The sequence below is a fragment of the Salvia hispanica genome, chromosome 4, assembly GCF_029641045.1.
Source record: "Salvia hispanica isolate PSC_SH4W2 chromosome 4, Shi_PSC_v1, whole genome shotgun sequence".
NCBI classification, from domain to species: domain Eukaryota; kingdom Viridiplantae; phylum Streptophyta; class Magnoliopsida; order Lamiales; family Lamiaceae; genus Salvia; species Salvia hispanica.
The window spans coordinates 37,968,036-37,985,522 of NC_142695.1; the positions used below are offsets into that span (position 1 = coordinate 37,968,036).

At 38.8% G+C, this 17,487-nt stretch overlaps 2 protein-coding genes and 1 long non-coding RNA gene across 3 annotated transcripts; 1 reads left to right on the top strand and 2 right to left on the bottom strand.

Moving 5' to 3' along the window:
- Positions 1–10,409: 10,409 nt before the first annotated feature.
- On the bottom strand, positions 10,410–11,361 carry LOC125191625 (RNA-binding protein csdA-like). Its single transcript, XM_048089020.2, has 3 exons — positions 10,982–11,361; positions 10,683–10,753; positions 10,410–10,587 (listed from the first exon to the last, which is right to left on the bottom strand). Exons 1-2 carry the CDS (start codon positions 11,275–11,277, stop codon positions 10,684–10,686), a joined length of 366 nt encoding a protein of 121 aa, XP_047944977.1. The 5' UTR covers positions 11,278–11,361; the 3' UTR covers positions 10,410–10,587; position 10,683.
- Positions 11,362–14,852: 3,491 nt separating this feature from the next.
- LOC125191606 (glucan endo-1,3-beta-glucosidase 8-like) lies at positions 14,853–16,685 on the bottom strand. Its single transcript, XM_048088999.1, has 2 exons — positions 16,327–16,685; positions 14,853–16,040 (listed from the first exon to the last, which is right to left on the bottom strand). Exons 1-2 carry the CDS (start codon positions 16,683–16,685, stop codon positions 14,912–14,914), a joined length of 1,488 nt encoding a protein of 495 aa, XP_047944956.1. The 3' UTR covers positions 14,853–14,911.
- On the top strand, positions 16,421–16,873 carry LOC148928589 (uncharacterized). The gene is made up of 2 exons (XR_016128689.1): positions 16,421–16,559; positions 16,710–16,873. It is a non-coding gene; the product is annotated as an uncharacterized LOC148928589 (long non-coding RNA).
- Positions 16,874–17,487: the final 614 nt, after the last annotated feature.

Consider the following 17,487-nt stretch of genomic DNA (forward strand, 5'->3'; position numbering starts at 1 on the left):
TGGGTATGAAATGAATCTTGTTGAAATAAGGAGTACTAGGAAAAGTTACTGAAATAATAACATATCTAGTATACGGCGAAATAAACATAAAATAATACTCCCTCTGTCTCACGTTACTTGAGTCATTTCTTTTTTACACTCGTTTTGAAAAAATAATAATAAATAGTTAAAATGGAGAGAAAGAAAAGTAAGAGAGAAAATAATATAGAGAAGAGTCTTAACTATTGTATTCTCTTTTTTATTTTATTTTTTCTCCACTTTAACTATTTATTATTATTTTTTAAAAACGAATGTGAAAAAGAAGTGACTCAAGTAACGTGGGACGGAGGGAGTATCATATTGGATACCTATCCCTGATAGTGATATCAGATGTAGTCCAAAAAATAATATCATATCGGGTTTAAAAGAAATATTAGATGTAGTCCCTGACAGAGTAATGTACATTTTAGACTTTTGAAAATGGCCGGTTTAATTTTATATACTCTTGGTATTTTCATTAACCCATTGTTGTTTTCATTTTGAAATATACTACTAATACATATGAAAATATTGAAATTTTACTAAAAATTATTACCAAGTACCAATTTACAAATTTGAGAATTCATCCAAAAAAAAGGCACTGTCTTGATATTAATGGAATCAAATCCACCGACTCACATCTTACAAGGGTGACGGATGGAAAAGCATGAAAAACAGACAATGGGTTTATTTTCAAATAAAATTCAAGCGAATCACAAATTTCCTCAAAACTCACGAACTGCAATCTATCTATCAAACCTACTTGCTCAAACCCACGATAATGGCTACAAATGAAACAAACAACTTCGTCCTCTCCTCCAACCCACCAAATGAAACCTTCGCGCCGAATCTGCCCAACCAAGTCAAAATCCACACAATTCGGATAACACCACCGAAAATAAACCTTATCCTTTTTTCGCAAATTTCCATTTGAAGTCGAGATTTTGCGTCGACTTTTGCAGAAGGAAGGGGAAGATAAAGAAGAAGGGAAGAGAGATGGAGAAGAGAAGGTGAGAAAGAGAATGAGAGGAGTATTTAATAGAGGAGACAGTCTGCACAATCAATTAATGTGCTGACATATGAAAAAGTCAAATTTTTGAACTTCCGAAATTGCCCAAACCCCTAAAAGGGTAGTTTCGATATGAAACAGTGAAAAATGACCAATTTTGAGATAAACGCTTAGTCCAGGGTTGTCTGGGAATATTTTTAAAGTTCAGGGTTGTCTAGTGAGATAAACACATAGTCCAGGGACTATTTTTGGTAGTCTCCAAATTTTTTAGCTCGTGAAAATTTTGTTATTTTGATAGTTTACTTGAAAAAAGAGTATCATTTAAAATATGATAATATATCACGAATTGGGGTGAGGATGAAAAATTAATTGTATATTCTATGCTACCCGGGAAACGCTATCCATTCTACATCACATATGAAAAACAATGAAACATATGTGGAAATGCATTCAAATAGAAACACTATTATATGATTTGTGGTTATCTTTTGTGAAATTTGAGATCGAATATGTTAAACTATATTTTATCCCACGTTCATAGTTTAGAAAAATTAAAATTAAGGTAAGTTTAGTCACAATATAATCAATCTAATTGTTTGCTTTAGCTAGAGTATCTCCGAGGAAGAAAGGTAAATGAAAGAAGTATATATTTATTTACCTTCTCAAAAAGTAAAATATATCCTTTCAAAACGTAATACTATAAGAGAAAAGGTATTTAAAAAGGTAAATTATTTTTTAAAATAAAATAATCGTACAAAATGCATTACAAAACATAAAAATATAATACATTAATTCGCAAATATTTTGGAGAATGGTTTTTCATGAAAAGAATGCAAATATGATAGTTATAGGATTTTACATCTCCATTGATAGAGAGGTAAATATACCTCTTCAAAATGGAAAATGTATAATACATTCTTAAATACATTTCCCCTTTGAGTATTTTTTTATGAAAAAGGTAAATATGGTACTCCCTCCGTCCCACAAAAGATGTCACACTTTCCTTTTTAGTTTGTCCCACAAAAGATGTCACATTTCTCTTTTGGGAAAAAGTTCTCTCTCAGATAAATATAAAAATTATATTTTCTATCTCCATTTAACACACAAAACAAAACCTCCTAAAATCTCACACTTTACTTCTTCATTTGAAGATGCTCTTACCATCCCATTTATTTGAATTCAAGTTCTTCTGTGAAATTTGAGATGATATTTTTGTTGGAGATTTCGGGATTACAAGAAGGAATACAAGAAGAACTGAAACGAAAATTACAACGGAAAATTCGAAACTAATGAACCGTAAAAGGAAATAGCCGAGTCGAGGAGGCCTCTTTCCGCAAGACGAGATACGCCCCGGTAGTGCTCTTCGGATTGGCGTTTCGTCCCCAAAGATAAAACGGCTACGTCTCTGATGAAGCAGCACCGCTATCAGCAGAGCTCCGGCGAACTGGATGGAGGAGAGGGCAGAGCTTCGACAGAAGAACAATGCAGAGAGAGAGAGCTTATGATGCAGAATGCTTTCTAGTGTTTTTTTGGTGTGTAGAGTGCATGGAATGGCTAGCCTATTTATAGGCTCGGTCCACTGCAGGGGGTCAACGGCCATAATGGCCGTCATTAAAGCTAGACCGTAACGGTCTTCGGTTACGAGCTGTAACGTTCGGGCGTTACAAGCCGTTACGCGCTCAGAGCTAGAGAGGCTGAGTCTAGAAGCTTCTAGATTCGTTCACGACGTGGACTCTCACGTGTCAGCCACGTTGGCTTACCGCGTCATACTGACGAGGTGGCATCCCACTTGGCTCGCTGACGTGGAAACTGGAAACGGTGGTGGTCTAAAAAGAACTAGACCCACTAGACTTGGGCCAAGCCCGCAACTAGGCCCAAGCACCAAGCCCACGACCAGGCCCAAAGAACAGCCCAAAGACCACCCAAAGACCAATTGCCAAGATCCAAGGGCAAGGGCAAGGGCAAGGGCAAGGGCAAGGGCACGGGCACGAGCACAGGCGCGGGCTCGGGCTCGAGGCTCGCGGCTCGCGGCGGGGCGGGCGGCGCGCGCGTGTGCGCGCGTGTGGGCTCTTACAGCCCATCTTAGTCCACTATAATTATTACATGTAATAATCCTTCTTATTAAATACTAGTTTAATAAGGTTGAAACTTTCAATGTGGGATAATTAACTCTCTTAATTATTCCCTAATCTCCTCTCATAGCTCATTAAGTTTGCAATTTTTGCACAACTTTAAACAATTATTTCTCACTCACCGGGAATCGGATTTGAGAAAATAAATATACCACGGTCATCTACTCCGAACGTAGATCGACACTATATCATTTAATTTTACAAAATTAAATGTCTCGTTGAAATTATAATTGGTCAAAGTCCATTGACCGGGCATAGATTCCAACAATCCCCCACATGAGTGGAAATAGCCAAATGCAAATGCATGCAGACACAAGCTCAACCCTCGAGAGGTATATAAGCATAAGGATATGTAGCTTTTAGCTTTGAACCTTCCATAGTCAACGCCATCGGATACACAGGTGGCCTAGTAGCGCGATGCTTTGAACTAGTCCCCCACGGCGTGCACCGAGACAATGGTGTTAACACTTAAACACCTCAACCTCATCCGTTCTCACGTTTTGTGTCCTTTGCGGCCTTGGACACCACTTTGGATTCATAAGTGTGTAATTTGAAGCGGCCACACTTCACACTTACATAGGTGATTCCTACTCGAGTATCTTGCCCTACTCGGTCTCTTTGAGAACTCAATCTCCTTGAGATCCTTAGAAATCATTAAAAGTCGTAGACTTATCCTCACCACAAGGCAAGTTTTCAACACTCTATTGCTCTTTAGGGAATAGATGTAGATGAGTGTTTCACACGAACTCTCATAGCTTAGTTTTCCCATTGAACCAAGTTCTTGGGATCTTCAGTCATCATGGTTGGGTTACCACTATGACAATTCTTTAGTTTGTGGATTTCAAACCCATTCCCTCTAGCAACTTATTCATTTGATCACGATTTAACCCTTTGGTTAGCGGATCCGCTAGATTATCTATTGACTTCACGTAGTCAATTGTAATCACGCCTGTTGTGATCAAATGTCTCACGGTGTTATGTCGTCGTCTAATATGTCGAGACTTGCCGTTCTAGAAGCCATTGTTCGCCCTCCCGATAGCGGCTTGGCTATCACAGTGAATCAACACTGGAGGCACCGGCTTACACCAACCTGGAATATCCTCAAGGAAGTTCTTAAGCCATTCGGCTTCTTCCCCAGCTTTATCTAAAGCTATGAATTCTGATTCCATAGTGGAACGGGCTATACATGTCTGTTTCGTGGATTTCCATGAGACAGCGCCACCCCCAATAGTAAAGACGTATCCACTTGTTGAAAGTGAGTCCTTATTGTCGGATATCCAATTCGCATCACAGTACCCTTCAAGTACCGGGGGGTATCTCGAAAAGTGTAGCCCATGATTTTGAGTATGTTTTAGATATCTCAAAACCCTTACAAGAGCTCTCCAATGCTCTTTGCTTGGATTACTCGTGTAGCGACTCAACTTGTTCACGGCACAAGCAATGTCCGGTCGAGTGCAATTAGTTAAGTACATAATGCACCCAATGACCCGTGCATATTCTTCTTGTGCAACGAGTTCGCCCTTGTTTTTGCTCAAGTGAACATTGAGTTCAATTGGAGTCTTAACCGGCGCGCCATCATAGGCATTGAATTTCTTCAATATCTTCTCAACATAATGAGATTGGGTTAAGATGATTCCATCGGATGTTCTTAGAATTTTCATTCCAAGAATTACATCGGCTAGACCCATGTCTTTCATGTCAAAGTTTCTCTTTAACATGGCTTTTGTCTCGTTGATCACTTGAGTGGTACTCCCCATGATTAACATGTCATCAACGTAGAGACACACTATAACGTACCCATTATTAGTGCTCTTAATATAGACACATTTGTCACACTCGTTGATTTTAAACCCATTTGATAATATCACATTATCAAACTTCAAGTGCCATTGCAACGGCGCTTGTTTTAATCCATAGAGGGACTTAACCAGTTTGCATACCTTCTTCTCTTGTCCGGACACTACAAACCCTTCGGGTTGTTCCATATAGATTTCATCCTCTAGTTCACCATTTAGAAACGCAGTCTTAACATCCATTTGATGAATCTCAAGATTGTGCAATGCAGCAATCGCGAGAAGCACTCGGATAGATGTAATCCTCGTTACAGGTGAATAGGTATCGAAGAAGTCATGTCCTTCCTTTTGTTTAAAACCCTTTACTACTAATCGGGCTTTGTACTTATCCACTGTTCCATCGGCCTTAAATTTTCTTTTAAGCACCCATTTGCACCATAAAGGTTTCGCACCTTCGGGAAAATCGACCAACTCCCAAGTGTGGTTTAGCAAAATTGAATCAATTTCGCTTTGAATAGCTTCTCTCCAATGTAACCCGTCTGGGCCATCGAAGGCTACTTTTATTGACGTTGGCTCTTCATCCAACATAAAAGCAATGTAGTCAGGACCAAATGTTTTTGGTGTTCTGACCCTACTATCACGTCTTAGTACTGCATCACTTGGATCATGCCTCACTCGCTTGCGCGATTTAGGCTCTTCATCCGCGGATTTAGAACTAGTGGCTTCATTCACTGTTTTAGAACTAGTGGCCTCATCTTCAATTCTTGTCTCGGAATTGACTGGGACTTCTTCTTTGTCCTTGCAAGGAAATGTATTTTCGAGAAATACGGCATTCCTTGACTCGATTGTTGTTCCTACTGTAATAGTCGTTATTTCATACTTGTGAACAACAAATCTATATGCACTGCTGTTAAGTGCATATCCAATGAAGATACAATCGACTGTTTTAGGGCCAATTGCAACTTCTTTGGGCGGGGGAACCATCACCTTGGCCAAACACCCCCACACTTTGAGGTATTTGTAGGATGGTTTCCTACCTTTCCACAATTCATAAGGAGTGATGTCTTTTCCTTTGAGTGGAATTTTGTTTAGGATATAGTTGGCTGTCAAAATAGCCTCCCCCCACATGTTCTGGGGTAATCCTGAACTTAGTAGTAACGCATTCATCATCTCTTTTAGAGTTCGATTTTTGCGTTACGCTACACCATTAGATTGTGGTGAGTATGGAGCAGTTGTTTGATGAATTATACCACTTGCGTTGCATAACTCCTCAAACGGGGCTACATACTCGCCTCCTCTATCACTTCGAATCGCTTTGATTTTACAACCAATTTGATTCTCAACTTCGTTCTTATAATTTTTGAACGCTTCGATTGCTTCATCTTTACTTCTTAAAAGATAAATATAGCAATATCTTGTGCAATCATCTATAAAAGTGATAAAGTACTTTTTACCACCTCTAGTTTGCACCATCTTTAAATCACATACATCCGTGTGAATTAATTCAAGGGGTTTTGTTTTTCGTTCAACTGAGTGAAACGGTAACTTAGTCATTTTTGCCTCAAGACATATTTCACATTTGTCTTGGGTATCTACTTCAATTGCCTTTAGTAAATCTAAATTTACTAATCTTTTTACGGCTTTTGAATTTACATGTCCCAATCTACAATGCCACAAATTTGAAGACTCGGTCAAATAAGAGGAAGTAGATGCTTTATTATTATTGTTAGCCAAAGGCTTTGGAACAAGGCGCGTAGCCACACTAAGCTTGAAAAGTCCGTCGGTTACATAACCTTTTCCGAGGGACTTCCAAACTTGTACAAAACAAACCTATCAGACTCGAATACAAGTTTAAACCCCTTATTAACTAGTATTGATCCTGACACTAGGTTCTTGCGGATGGCCGGGACATGTAGCACATCCTTCAAAGTGATCGTGACTCCAGATGTCATCATGAGTATCACATTGCCAATGCCGAGGATCTCGGACGATGCTTGATTCCCCATGTTGATCTTTCTCCCTTCAACAGCGGTGTAGGAGGCAGACTTGCTCCTATCAGAGCAAACATGAGCAGTAGCGCCGGTGTCGATGTACCAGCCGCCCTTGTTGTCAACAATGTTGACTTCTTCAGTGACCACGGCAACGAGGTCATCTTCATTCCAGTCCTTGAACTCTTTCTCAACGACGTGGGCTGCCGGCTTCTTCTTCTTGCTGCGGCAGTCTTTGGCAAAGTGGCCAACTTTGTCACACTTGTAGCACTCGCTTTCAAATTTCTTTGCAGGCTGCTTTCCCTTCCCTTTGTCTTTCTGATTTGGGCGGGGGCGTTTGTTGGAGGTTCTGCCCCACTCCAACAAGTTGGCTTTGGCGTCAAGTGGGCTAAAGCCCTTAGCCTTTTGGTCGATCTTGCGCACATCCGCTTCAATGCGCAGCTTCACGATCAAGTCTTCAAGACTCATCTTTTTTCGCTTGTGCTTGAGATAGTGCTTGAAGTCCTTCCAATTAGGAGGAAGCTTCTCAATGAGTATGCACCGCACAAAGTTGTCGGGCAAATTCATCCCTTCAGCCACGAGTCCGTGGATGATCATTTGGAACTCTTGAACTTGTTCCATGACCGGTCTAGAGTCGACCATTTTGTAGTCCATGAACTTGGATACTACAACATGTTCCGTACCGGCAGCATTGTCTACACTATACTTCTTTTCTAGGCTTTCCCACATCTCTTTTGATGTGGTTACAAGGGAGTATACATTGTACAAACTATCATCTAATGCACTTAGAATAAAATTTTTACAAAGATAATCTCCTTTGCGCCATGCTTCATAGTCCGCCATGACCTCAACACTTGTCTCTTGATCACTTGGCGCGGGCGGCTCGTTCTCCGTGAGGAAGTTGGCGATGCCCAATGTTGTCAAGTAGAACAACATCTTTTGGTACCACCTCTTGAAGTCAGCTCCTCCAAACTTAGGTGGTTTTTCGGCGGGTGGCATCATTCTTGGTGCCAAAGGTGCCGCACTTGCTCCTTGGAAGGAACCAATTCCGTTGCCCCCGAAGGAGCCAACAACATGGTTGGGCATAGAGCCCCCACCATTCATGTTGAGCGTAGAGCCCGCCATGGTCGCATTGGTCCCGAAGGAACCAAAGCCCGTGTTGAACCCGAAGGTTCCAACACTCGCATGAGACCCGAAGGCCCCAGCAGTCGCGTGAGACTCGAAGGTCCCCGCATTCGTGTGAGACCCGAAGGCCCCAACACTCGATCCATTAAAGGATCCGAAGGTGGCATTGAAGATGGATAGAGCAGTGGTCACTGAAGAAGGTGGCATTGAGTAGTATGCACCCAAGGGGTTGTTGATGAAGATGGACAGAGCCCGGGAGTTGGCATCATCGTGTCAGCCACGTTGGCTTACCGCGTCATACTGACGAGGTGGCATCCCGCTTGGCTCGCTGACGTGGAAACGGTGGTGGTCTAAAAAGAACTAGACCCACTAGACTCGGGCAAGCCCGCAACTAGGCCCAAGCACCAAGCCCACGACCAGGCCCAAAGACCAATTGCCAAGATCCAAGATCCAAGGGCACGGGCTCGAGGCACGCGGCGGGGCGGGCGGCGCGCGCGTGTGCGCGCGTGTGGGCTCTTACAGCCCATCTTAGTCCACTATAATTATTACATGTAATAATCCTTCTTATTATATACTAGTTTAATAAGGTTGAAACTTTCAATGTGGGATAATTAACTCTCTTAATTATTCCCTAATCTCCTCTCATAGCTCATTAAGTTTGCAATTTTTGCACAACTTTAAACAATTATTTCTCACTCACGGGGAATCGGATTTGAGAAAATAAATATACCACGGTCATCTACTCCGAACGCAGATCGACACTATATCATTTAATTTTACAAATTTAAATGTCTCGTTGAAATTATAATTGGTCAAAGTCCATTGACCGGACATAGATTCCAACAATTTTAAACTACATTTATCCAAAAAGTATAGTAATAGGTAAGTCTGGACACAAAATAATCAAACAATTTGAGCACGTACCAGTGAGCTCAAATGTAGAAGCACGGTTTCATGATTGTTGACCACATCGTGACCTTATGTTGATGTGTATTAGTGTACGCCATTCCGACCCGTTGCCCAATTAGAATTTGTCACATTTTAACCACTTCAATAATATGAAAATTCACATTATAAAAAATAAAATAAAAAAAAAAAAAAAAAAAACTTCCAACCCCGTAAGAAGCATTTCAACAACATTTTTTAAAATTTTAATTTTTATTCTTATTACATCTATAATCTGTAATAAGAATAAAATTGAAGGTCTATCACAATAAGTCTTAGTTCTAGTTTTTTTTTTTAATTATGTTATTATTCTATTTTAATTATTTTATTGTTAAGTTATGTTTTTTGTGTTATTTCAATCATGTAAATTTTTGTTGTTTTAATGAAATTTTCGTTTATTCATAACTCAATTTACCTGAAATTATAGATAAGAAGGGATTTTTAGAGAAGGATAAGAGAAAAACATGTGGAGAATAATGCAAGTTTAATGTATTTAGCCCTCAAAGATTGTGGATAGTGTTCAAAAGCACATTAATTATAGTAAGTAAAATGCTTATTAAACTCATGTTTTGGATGCTCATTTGAAGCATTCTTATTATCTCATATGCCTCTATAGAGAAATTTGCGGCTTATAACTGTTTGAAATAATCGTTACATCCAATTTACCAAGAGTACTAGCTATGTAGTAAAACTTTTGTAGAGCTCGAAGACAGCCATTGCAAATTCGCATTCGACTTAAATTTCTATAAACTTTTCATGTAGCTCCATTGATAAATTTTTTTATATATTTATTAATTCATGTTATTCTAAAATCTGAATTGAAGTTTATTATAATCTGGTTTCGTGCATTTTGTTACACATATTATCGTTACATAAATGGCTATAAAGCAAAATAAACTAGACAATCAATAAATTATATGAACTATTATTATTATTTTCAACGCTCCAACATATATACTGTGTTGTACTAAATGAAACAAATTAGAAAAACACTTGATTACAAATTTACTAACCAAAACTACTTTCTTTCACATACATATATATTTGCAATTATTTATGTACGTACTTCATTATTAATCAGATTAATTATTTCACCAAATGGAAGTTACAAAACTGCATTAATAATTTGGTGGCATTGACCAAGTATGGTCTTATCTCTTTGGATATGAAGTAGTGTTGTTGATTGATTGCTCAAAAAAGGTAGGAATTGATCCATCTATCCCTCAGCATCAGGTTCTTATCCATGCTACCATAATTATTAACATCTCATCACAACGCCACTTAATATACTATATCACTGTTAGTATTTTTTTCTTGTGATCTTGAGGGAAAAACCTCTTTCTTTCTTGCCTCAACACATTTTAAAAGTAATGAGCGAAGAATGCAAATGGATTTGGAGTAAGTCATCAAACCGGTTGAGATGGATGCTCATTCATTTCAAATAAAATCAAATCTGAAAAAGGAGTAAAACAAAATCCTAAAAGAAAAAAAAAAAAAAAAAAAGTACAGAAGGAAAAAAAATAGATAAGAGCGCGTGTAAAACACTTGAACTCCCTCCTAGTATAATCTCTCAATTCCTGCATAAGTGTAAAAACACAAGAAATCAAGTTCACACACGCATTGATTTATATCAATGTATGCGTAGAGTAAGTGAGATAGAGATTGAGCCGACCTCACTCTCTTGGTGTCTTGCATTTATAGCATTCGGTCCTGCTAGCGTAGTTGTGCATGGCACATTCTAGTCTGCGTAAAATTCCGACATGTTACTTGTCTGAATTTATTGACGTAGCTAAAATTAAACATATGATTGACTAAGTGTATTAATTAAACAACAATGTTTAGATATATGAACATTTTATCTAACCATAATTTTCCACAAATCTGAGATTATGTTAATATTGAAAGAATATTAAAATTCTCAAATTTTTTTAAAATATAAGAATGAAAGGAAAAGAAGGAAGAGATGGATACCGGTTGCAAATCCAGTCCCCGGTTTTCCAGCCGGGAACGGCGTCGTATGCGTAGCCGCAGTAGCTCTTGGCGCCACCGCAGTGGTAGCAGGTGCTTCGGCTGGCGTAGTTGTGAGCGCCGCAGTTCATGGCGCCGCAATACCAGTCTCCCGCCATCACTTGGGTTCTCTGCGCCGCCGCATAGGCCTCCACCTCCGCCGGCGTGGAGTACTTGGGGCAGGCGCAGCGATGGCACGCCTCCCGTTTCTTGAAGTTGATGTGCTGGCACGCATTGCACATCCAATCTCCTCCGTTCATTCTCTATATCTACAAAATAGTAGGAGTATATAATTAGTGTGTGTTGTGTTGTTGGGCTTAATTGGAACTGGAATGTAGGTGGTGGTGATTGGTGATTTTGGAGAATGGATGTCTTGGGCTTTATATACTAGTGATGTGGGACCCCAAACTTAGAGTTGGTCACACATTTTTCCTTATCTTTTCTTTTCTATGGAGAAAGCGTGCTTCTCAAGGTGGCATGGCTAGGTGGCGCTACATGTCCACATGTTAGATTTTTACGAGGGCTTCAAAGTTGTGTTGTGACATAATAGAGCAATTGTGTAATCGAGACAAACAGAAACGTAAAGAAGACACAGATTTACGTGGTTCACGAATGTTGCATTGGCTACGTCCACGGACAGAAACGGAGAACGGATATTATTCAGAGTGTTTTCAGATTACAGAGTTATGCGCCCTACTTCTATATAAATAGGCACACAGACGACGGGCTAGGCCCAATAGAAAACTAAGGCCTAAAACAAAAACATGTCATAGCGTCGGGCCGAGGGCCCTCCACGCCCCCAGACCCCCTGACTCGCTGACCGGGCAACGAGACCCCGTTCGGCTAGTGGCAAACTATACGGATTCAAGGCATACTAACACGTTGAAACTTGTCTCATTCATTGAATCATATGATGAAATAGAGATCTACTAAACCCTAATAAAGTTTTATCTTAAACATAATTGGTGATACAAGAAATAATTCAATATGTATATAAATCGATACATTTTCAATATGTAACAACTTATATGTGAATATTTCTAACACTTGACGATATTAATGTGGAAAAGCCCTAGTTTGGTTCATCAAAATTCAGAAAATTAGCTCCCACCAATAATTTTTCCAAGTTGCATGTTATTGATTTTGTAATGTAGGCATGTAAATCAGTACTATGGAAAATGGTGAGTTGAAAAAAAACAAGTGATGACCAGACCAATAATGGAACTTTTTGGTTGATTCGATATGCATTATTACTGAAAAAGAGCTGGAAATATTATTCTGTATTCTATGCCCATTTGCGGGAGTAGCTAGGTATTATGAGGGGTAGATGTTATTTGTGGGGTGGTTGGTTCCATATATCTATTTCATTTCACGCCATATATATTTATGTATACAAATTAATTAATAGTCTCAATCAAATGAAAGGTATAAATATATATGCGGGGGGTCGACGCCGATCCTCAATCTTGCTAGTGATACTAGCTTGATTCTTGTGTTCCGACACCTAATTAAACCAATTTTATACTCCATTTTCTATCTTAAATTACATACTAGATTTTAACTATACTAGTAGTACTACTTAATTATGATATATCAATTATCATTTGTATATACGAGAAAATGTGAGTATTCTTTTTTCAGTAGCATTTTCCAAAAGATGGAAATATGCATATAGATTTTATATGGTTCCGGTTAATGTGGTTCAGGCTAGTTTTGAAATAAGTATAAAGAAAAAAAAAACAGATAAAAATGGGAATCTATTCCTCATAATGCACATACATTGTCAAATTCCAATTCATCCTCGCACCGTTTTATATTCCTTCTTTTCTAAATAATTCAATAGCCACCCCGATATAAACGACATATATCTCAATCGACACATTTTTTTTTCAAGTTCCTAAATAATAAATCAATTTAATAAAAAAAGATTAGACTTCTCATTTGATAACATATTATAATTAATTAATTAGAAGTAGATCCATCTTCTTTGAGCATTTTTGTTTGCATACAAATAAGAGTAATTATAAGATTATAATGCAATTTAATGATTATGTAAAACCTTTCTTTGACCATTTTTGTTTGCATACTATTGAATAATGCATGCATGTCTTGAATTCATTGATCAGTAACTAAAAAATCAAAAAGCAAAAAATGTAGATACTCATTTTGTCACTAAAATAAGGAGTCCAAATTCCAATTTAATTACAAACAAATGTTTTTGTGCAACGCAAACATGAACAAAGTTTATCTATTTGCCTCAAAAATAGATAGGGTATATTCTGCACAACTTTTGGCTCTGATATAATTGAGTGAAGGGCTATAAATTTTCATACATGTAAGATTCCTAGTTATTTTTTTACACCAAAAAGCTGACATTATTATGGGACATGAGAGAATCAAATAGATCAAGAGGAATATATATTACTCAATTATTAGATTAATCTATTGTTTTGGAGACGAATCAGGTCACTTAATTTGACTCTGGTGATTAAAAAGCTACTTGAGATTAAATGTGTCTCGTTGGATCAAATATTCTGTTTGGCCGCTCTACTTTAATTTGTTTTGAGCCTCACATAAATGTACTTTTTTATAAATAACAATTCCCGGAAGGCGATTTCCGAGTAACTTTTTTTTAATGTATAAAATACTACTAGCATTAGGAAGTTCTTGCTTCAAAATTCTTTGTAAGCTTATGCTTATAAAAATACGCACGCAATAACCATGAGGTATAGCACCTTAGATTTTTACTACATATTAGTAACTCTTTAGCTGAAGTGAAAATTTAATCAATTACTGTAGATATATAGTTATAGTAGTAGTAGTAGTATTGCATTATAATCTAGTAATAATTGTTATATGCACAAATTACCATTCTTAATAGCATTAAAAATATCTTTAACCGTTTTTTTTTGGCAGTGATATAACATAGTACAGTACTACTTTTCTTAATATATTTAGAGGCATGTGGCATTCACTAAATAAGAATCATCAGAGAATCATGGTCAACATTTACTTATAAAATAGTGAATTGGCTAAAAATATTTTGAAGAGTTCAAAACTATTTAATGTATTCGATTGAGACATTACCTATTTGTTTTTTTTGTTTTTTTTGTAGCAACCTGACGTGGCGTGACTTCACATAATGACATGTTGCCTTGCCTCGGATTCGATAAGATAGAATCGTGATCACCAAATTTTGAGACCATACACAAATAAATATGACCAAAATAAAAATATGAGGGAAATAATTTATTAAATATATACCGGTCCCTTTATTCCTGAAAAAGAGGATATTTTTCATTCTCCTCAATAATTACATGAAGGAATCCACATCCTAAGGCTGAGCGACGTGGAAAATAGCCACAGTTTTTTTATTCGTGTAATATATATATGCTCATAGATTATATTGAGCTGCCCGTAAGTGCCATGATGGTAATTTTTATATCATTCCAATTTCCAAATCAGCAAGAGATGCAAGTTATTGAAGTCGGTAATTTATAGCGAAATTTCAGTTTATAATTACAAATGAAATTGCATTCAAGAAGATGAAGATTAAAAAGATTTATGCTCATAAATGGAGTACTTTATTATAGTATGTAGTTTAAAAAGATTTTTGTGATGTAAACACAATCACCAAACTATCAAACTAAAATTTGGAATTGCATTTTTCTTTATTTTCGTATTCGCCTCCCCTATGTTTTCTTTTTCATTTTTCTGGCAGAATTTACTTTGATTTTTGAACAACACAAAGCTATATACAAAGTGCATTCTTCTCGAAAGATGGTGATTAACTGACTATGTTCATTACAAAAACACACCCCACTTAGTAGTATGATAGAAACTCTGTTTCCAACGTTAATTTCACTAAGTAAGATCAATCCCAAGTCCAAGAAGCTAAGACACAAGAAGCAGAAACACAACACAGCCTTCAGCAGCCACAAGCAAAATGTTAACCAATTCCCTCCGCAGCATCAGCACAGGACGATTTCCATAGCCAATCATCACAGGAAACCTGCATCTGCTATCCGAGGGGTCCTCCTCCGTGATCATCGCCAGCCCCGAGAAATCACAATCCCACTCATTCTGATCCTTCAGCTGGTAGTACATGTTGAACGCGTACGACGCATTCCCCTGTACGCTCAAGTGATTGCACGACGAGCCGTAGCCCAACGCCGTGCAATCAGACAGGCTGCAGGCGTAGTCCACATTCTTCGCCAAATCCCACTCCACATCCTTGGCGCGTGGGTCCAACACGCACCACCGCCTCATCATATAACCCACCCCCTGCACGGCCACGAGCCCCCTGTTCTGCTGCGAGCCCGAGAGATCGAGCTCGTATTTAGGCTCACCGTCAAACTCGAATATCCCCCAGTGTCGCTCGAAGCTTCCCGGGTCGATGCTCTTGGCATCCTCGTCGATCAGGCTGAATAGATACACATCTATTCGGCCTTTTCGCAGAGGCGTGCCCTGTCCACTCATCACGTGCTCGATTAGTCCCTGATTGAACCTCTTAGCACTCTGTACATTTGCATGCCTGTCGCCATCAGTGGGCCATCCCACTTCACCTACCATGATTTTCATATCTGGGTACCCTGCTCTGCTCAGCGACCAGAGCAGGGTATCCAGATTCGCATCAAACACGTTAGTGTAGATGCTGTTTCCGTCCCGGAGCGGCTTGTTGGAGCCGTCGAAGAAGGCGAAGTCGAGGGGGAAGTAGACGTTGGCGTAGAGGCTGAGGAACGGGTAGATGTTGACGACGAACGGGGCGTTGTTGGAGTAGAGGTACTGGATGATCTGGACCGTTAGATCGCGTATCTCAGGGCGGAAGTCGCCTGCGGATGGGACCGGGTTGGAGTCAGGGGAGTTGTAGATGTCGGCGTTGAAGGGAACCGTGGCCTTGATGTTCGATCCGAGGCCGGCGTTGTTGATCGCTTCCTGGATGTTCTTCAACGCCGGAAGCGTCTGGTGCAAGTAGGTCCCGTTGTAGGTCTTCAGGAAAGGCTCGTTTCCAACAGCTACGTACCTTGATCACGAGATCAATTAAGTTCATTTAATTAATGATACTCTCTTCGCGTCACACTTCTTTTTTTCACTCGTTTTGGAAAATAATAAATAGTTAGAGAAAAAATAAAGTAAGAGAAAATTATATTGAGAAGACTCTTCTGAACATTATTCTCTCTCTTACTTAACCTTTCTCCACTTTAATTATCTACTATTATCATTTTTCCAAAATGTGTGAAAAAAAAGAAGTTTGACATCTACTATGGGACTGAGGGAATATTTAATGCTATGCTTGAATTTTTATCTACTTGATGTTGACGCCGCCGGGATGGGCGTAGGCGGTGACGTTGGCGTCGACCCAGGAGGCGGCGGCGGTGGTGTCGGAGCTCATCTCGGCAAGCATGTTGTTGGGGACGGCGAGCATGACCTCGATGGGGGTGCCGGATAATGCGTCCAAGATGGTGTCGTCGGCGTCGAAGAGCTTCACCTTGTTGAAACCATTGGCTTTCAGCATATCAACGACGCTCGGAGGAGACAATAGGTGTGTTGCCATTGTGCCCCAATTTACGCCTACACTAGTGCTACTGCTTGGTGATGATGCTATCATCATCACACACAACAAAATTACCACATTTTGATGATGTTTTAACTCTGTGATTTTCTCCATCTTGATGCCTTTTTTTCTTTGCAGGCTGTTTTGAGAGGATTGTGTTGAAATAAAATGGGAGAAATGATTCTTGAATTTCTTAATTCTGTTATTCAGTTATGCATGCAATTGCAAGGAGAGCCACAGAGAAATGTGTGTGAATTGAATTGAATAATGATGATAATGGAGTGTAAAGTTGAACATGACAATCCCATGCAAAGGTATAATCTCTGATGCTCAATTTGACTAGGCCACGATTAAGTCATGTCACTCTCTCTCCATCTCTAGATTTAAGATTTTGATATCACCTGTGGATTATTTAACGTTACATTACATTTCTAGTGTCTCCTTCTAACAAAAATCAAATACTGTTACGCTAATAGCATCCATTATTCTAGAAGTTGTGGTCTCCGTTAACAGAGCATTCGTACAAAAGCTATACTAACTTGTCATGAACAATTTGGATTTGAACTTCGTGGAAGCATTCGATGTCGGGGTCAAACAATATACCTACCATGAGTAGTCGAATAGATAATCAAGATATTGTTGAATATCTATAGTCCATCTTATGACTAACACCGGAGAATCGAGGGGCACGAGGGATATGCATGAGTTTAGAAAGAAAGCGAGTTTTAGAATGAAAGCACCAATTGATACGTACTAAGCTGACACATTAAGGGTGTTGATTTGTCATTTAAGTATGCTTGGTGTGATGATTTTGTACAGCCGAAAAGAAGAGACTTTTGGAAAGGGTGATGATGAGCATTAATTAATTAGGCAATAGGTTTTTAATTGATTTAAATCCAAACTGTTAAGCCCTTAA

Bases quoted from the DNA above. Each gene is read 5' to 3' on its own strand.
- LOC125191625 (XM_048089020.2), bottom strand. From the start codon at position 11,277: ATGAACGGAGGAGATTGGATGTGCAATGCGTGCCAGCACATCAACTTC. The intron at 10,754-10,981 runs GTATCCATCTCT...AATTTTACGCAG, and splicing joins GGGGACTGGATTTGCAACCG to ACTAGAATGTGCCATGCACA.
- LOC125191606 (XM_048088999.1), bottom strand. From the start codon at position 16,685: ATGGAGAAAATCACAGAGTTAAAACATCATCAAAATGTGGTAATTTTG. The intron at 16,041-16,326 runs GTAGATAAAAAT...CTCGTGATCAAG, and splicing joins CCCGGCGGCGTCAACATCAA to GTACGTAGCTGTTGGAAACG.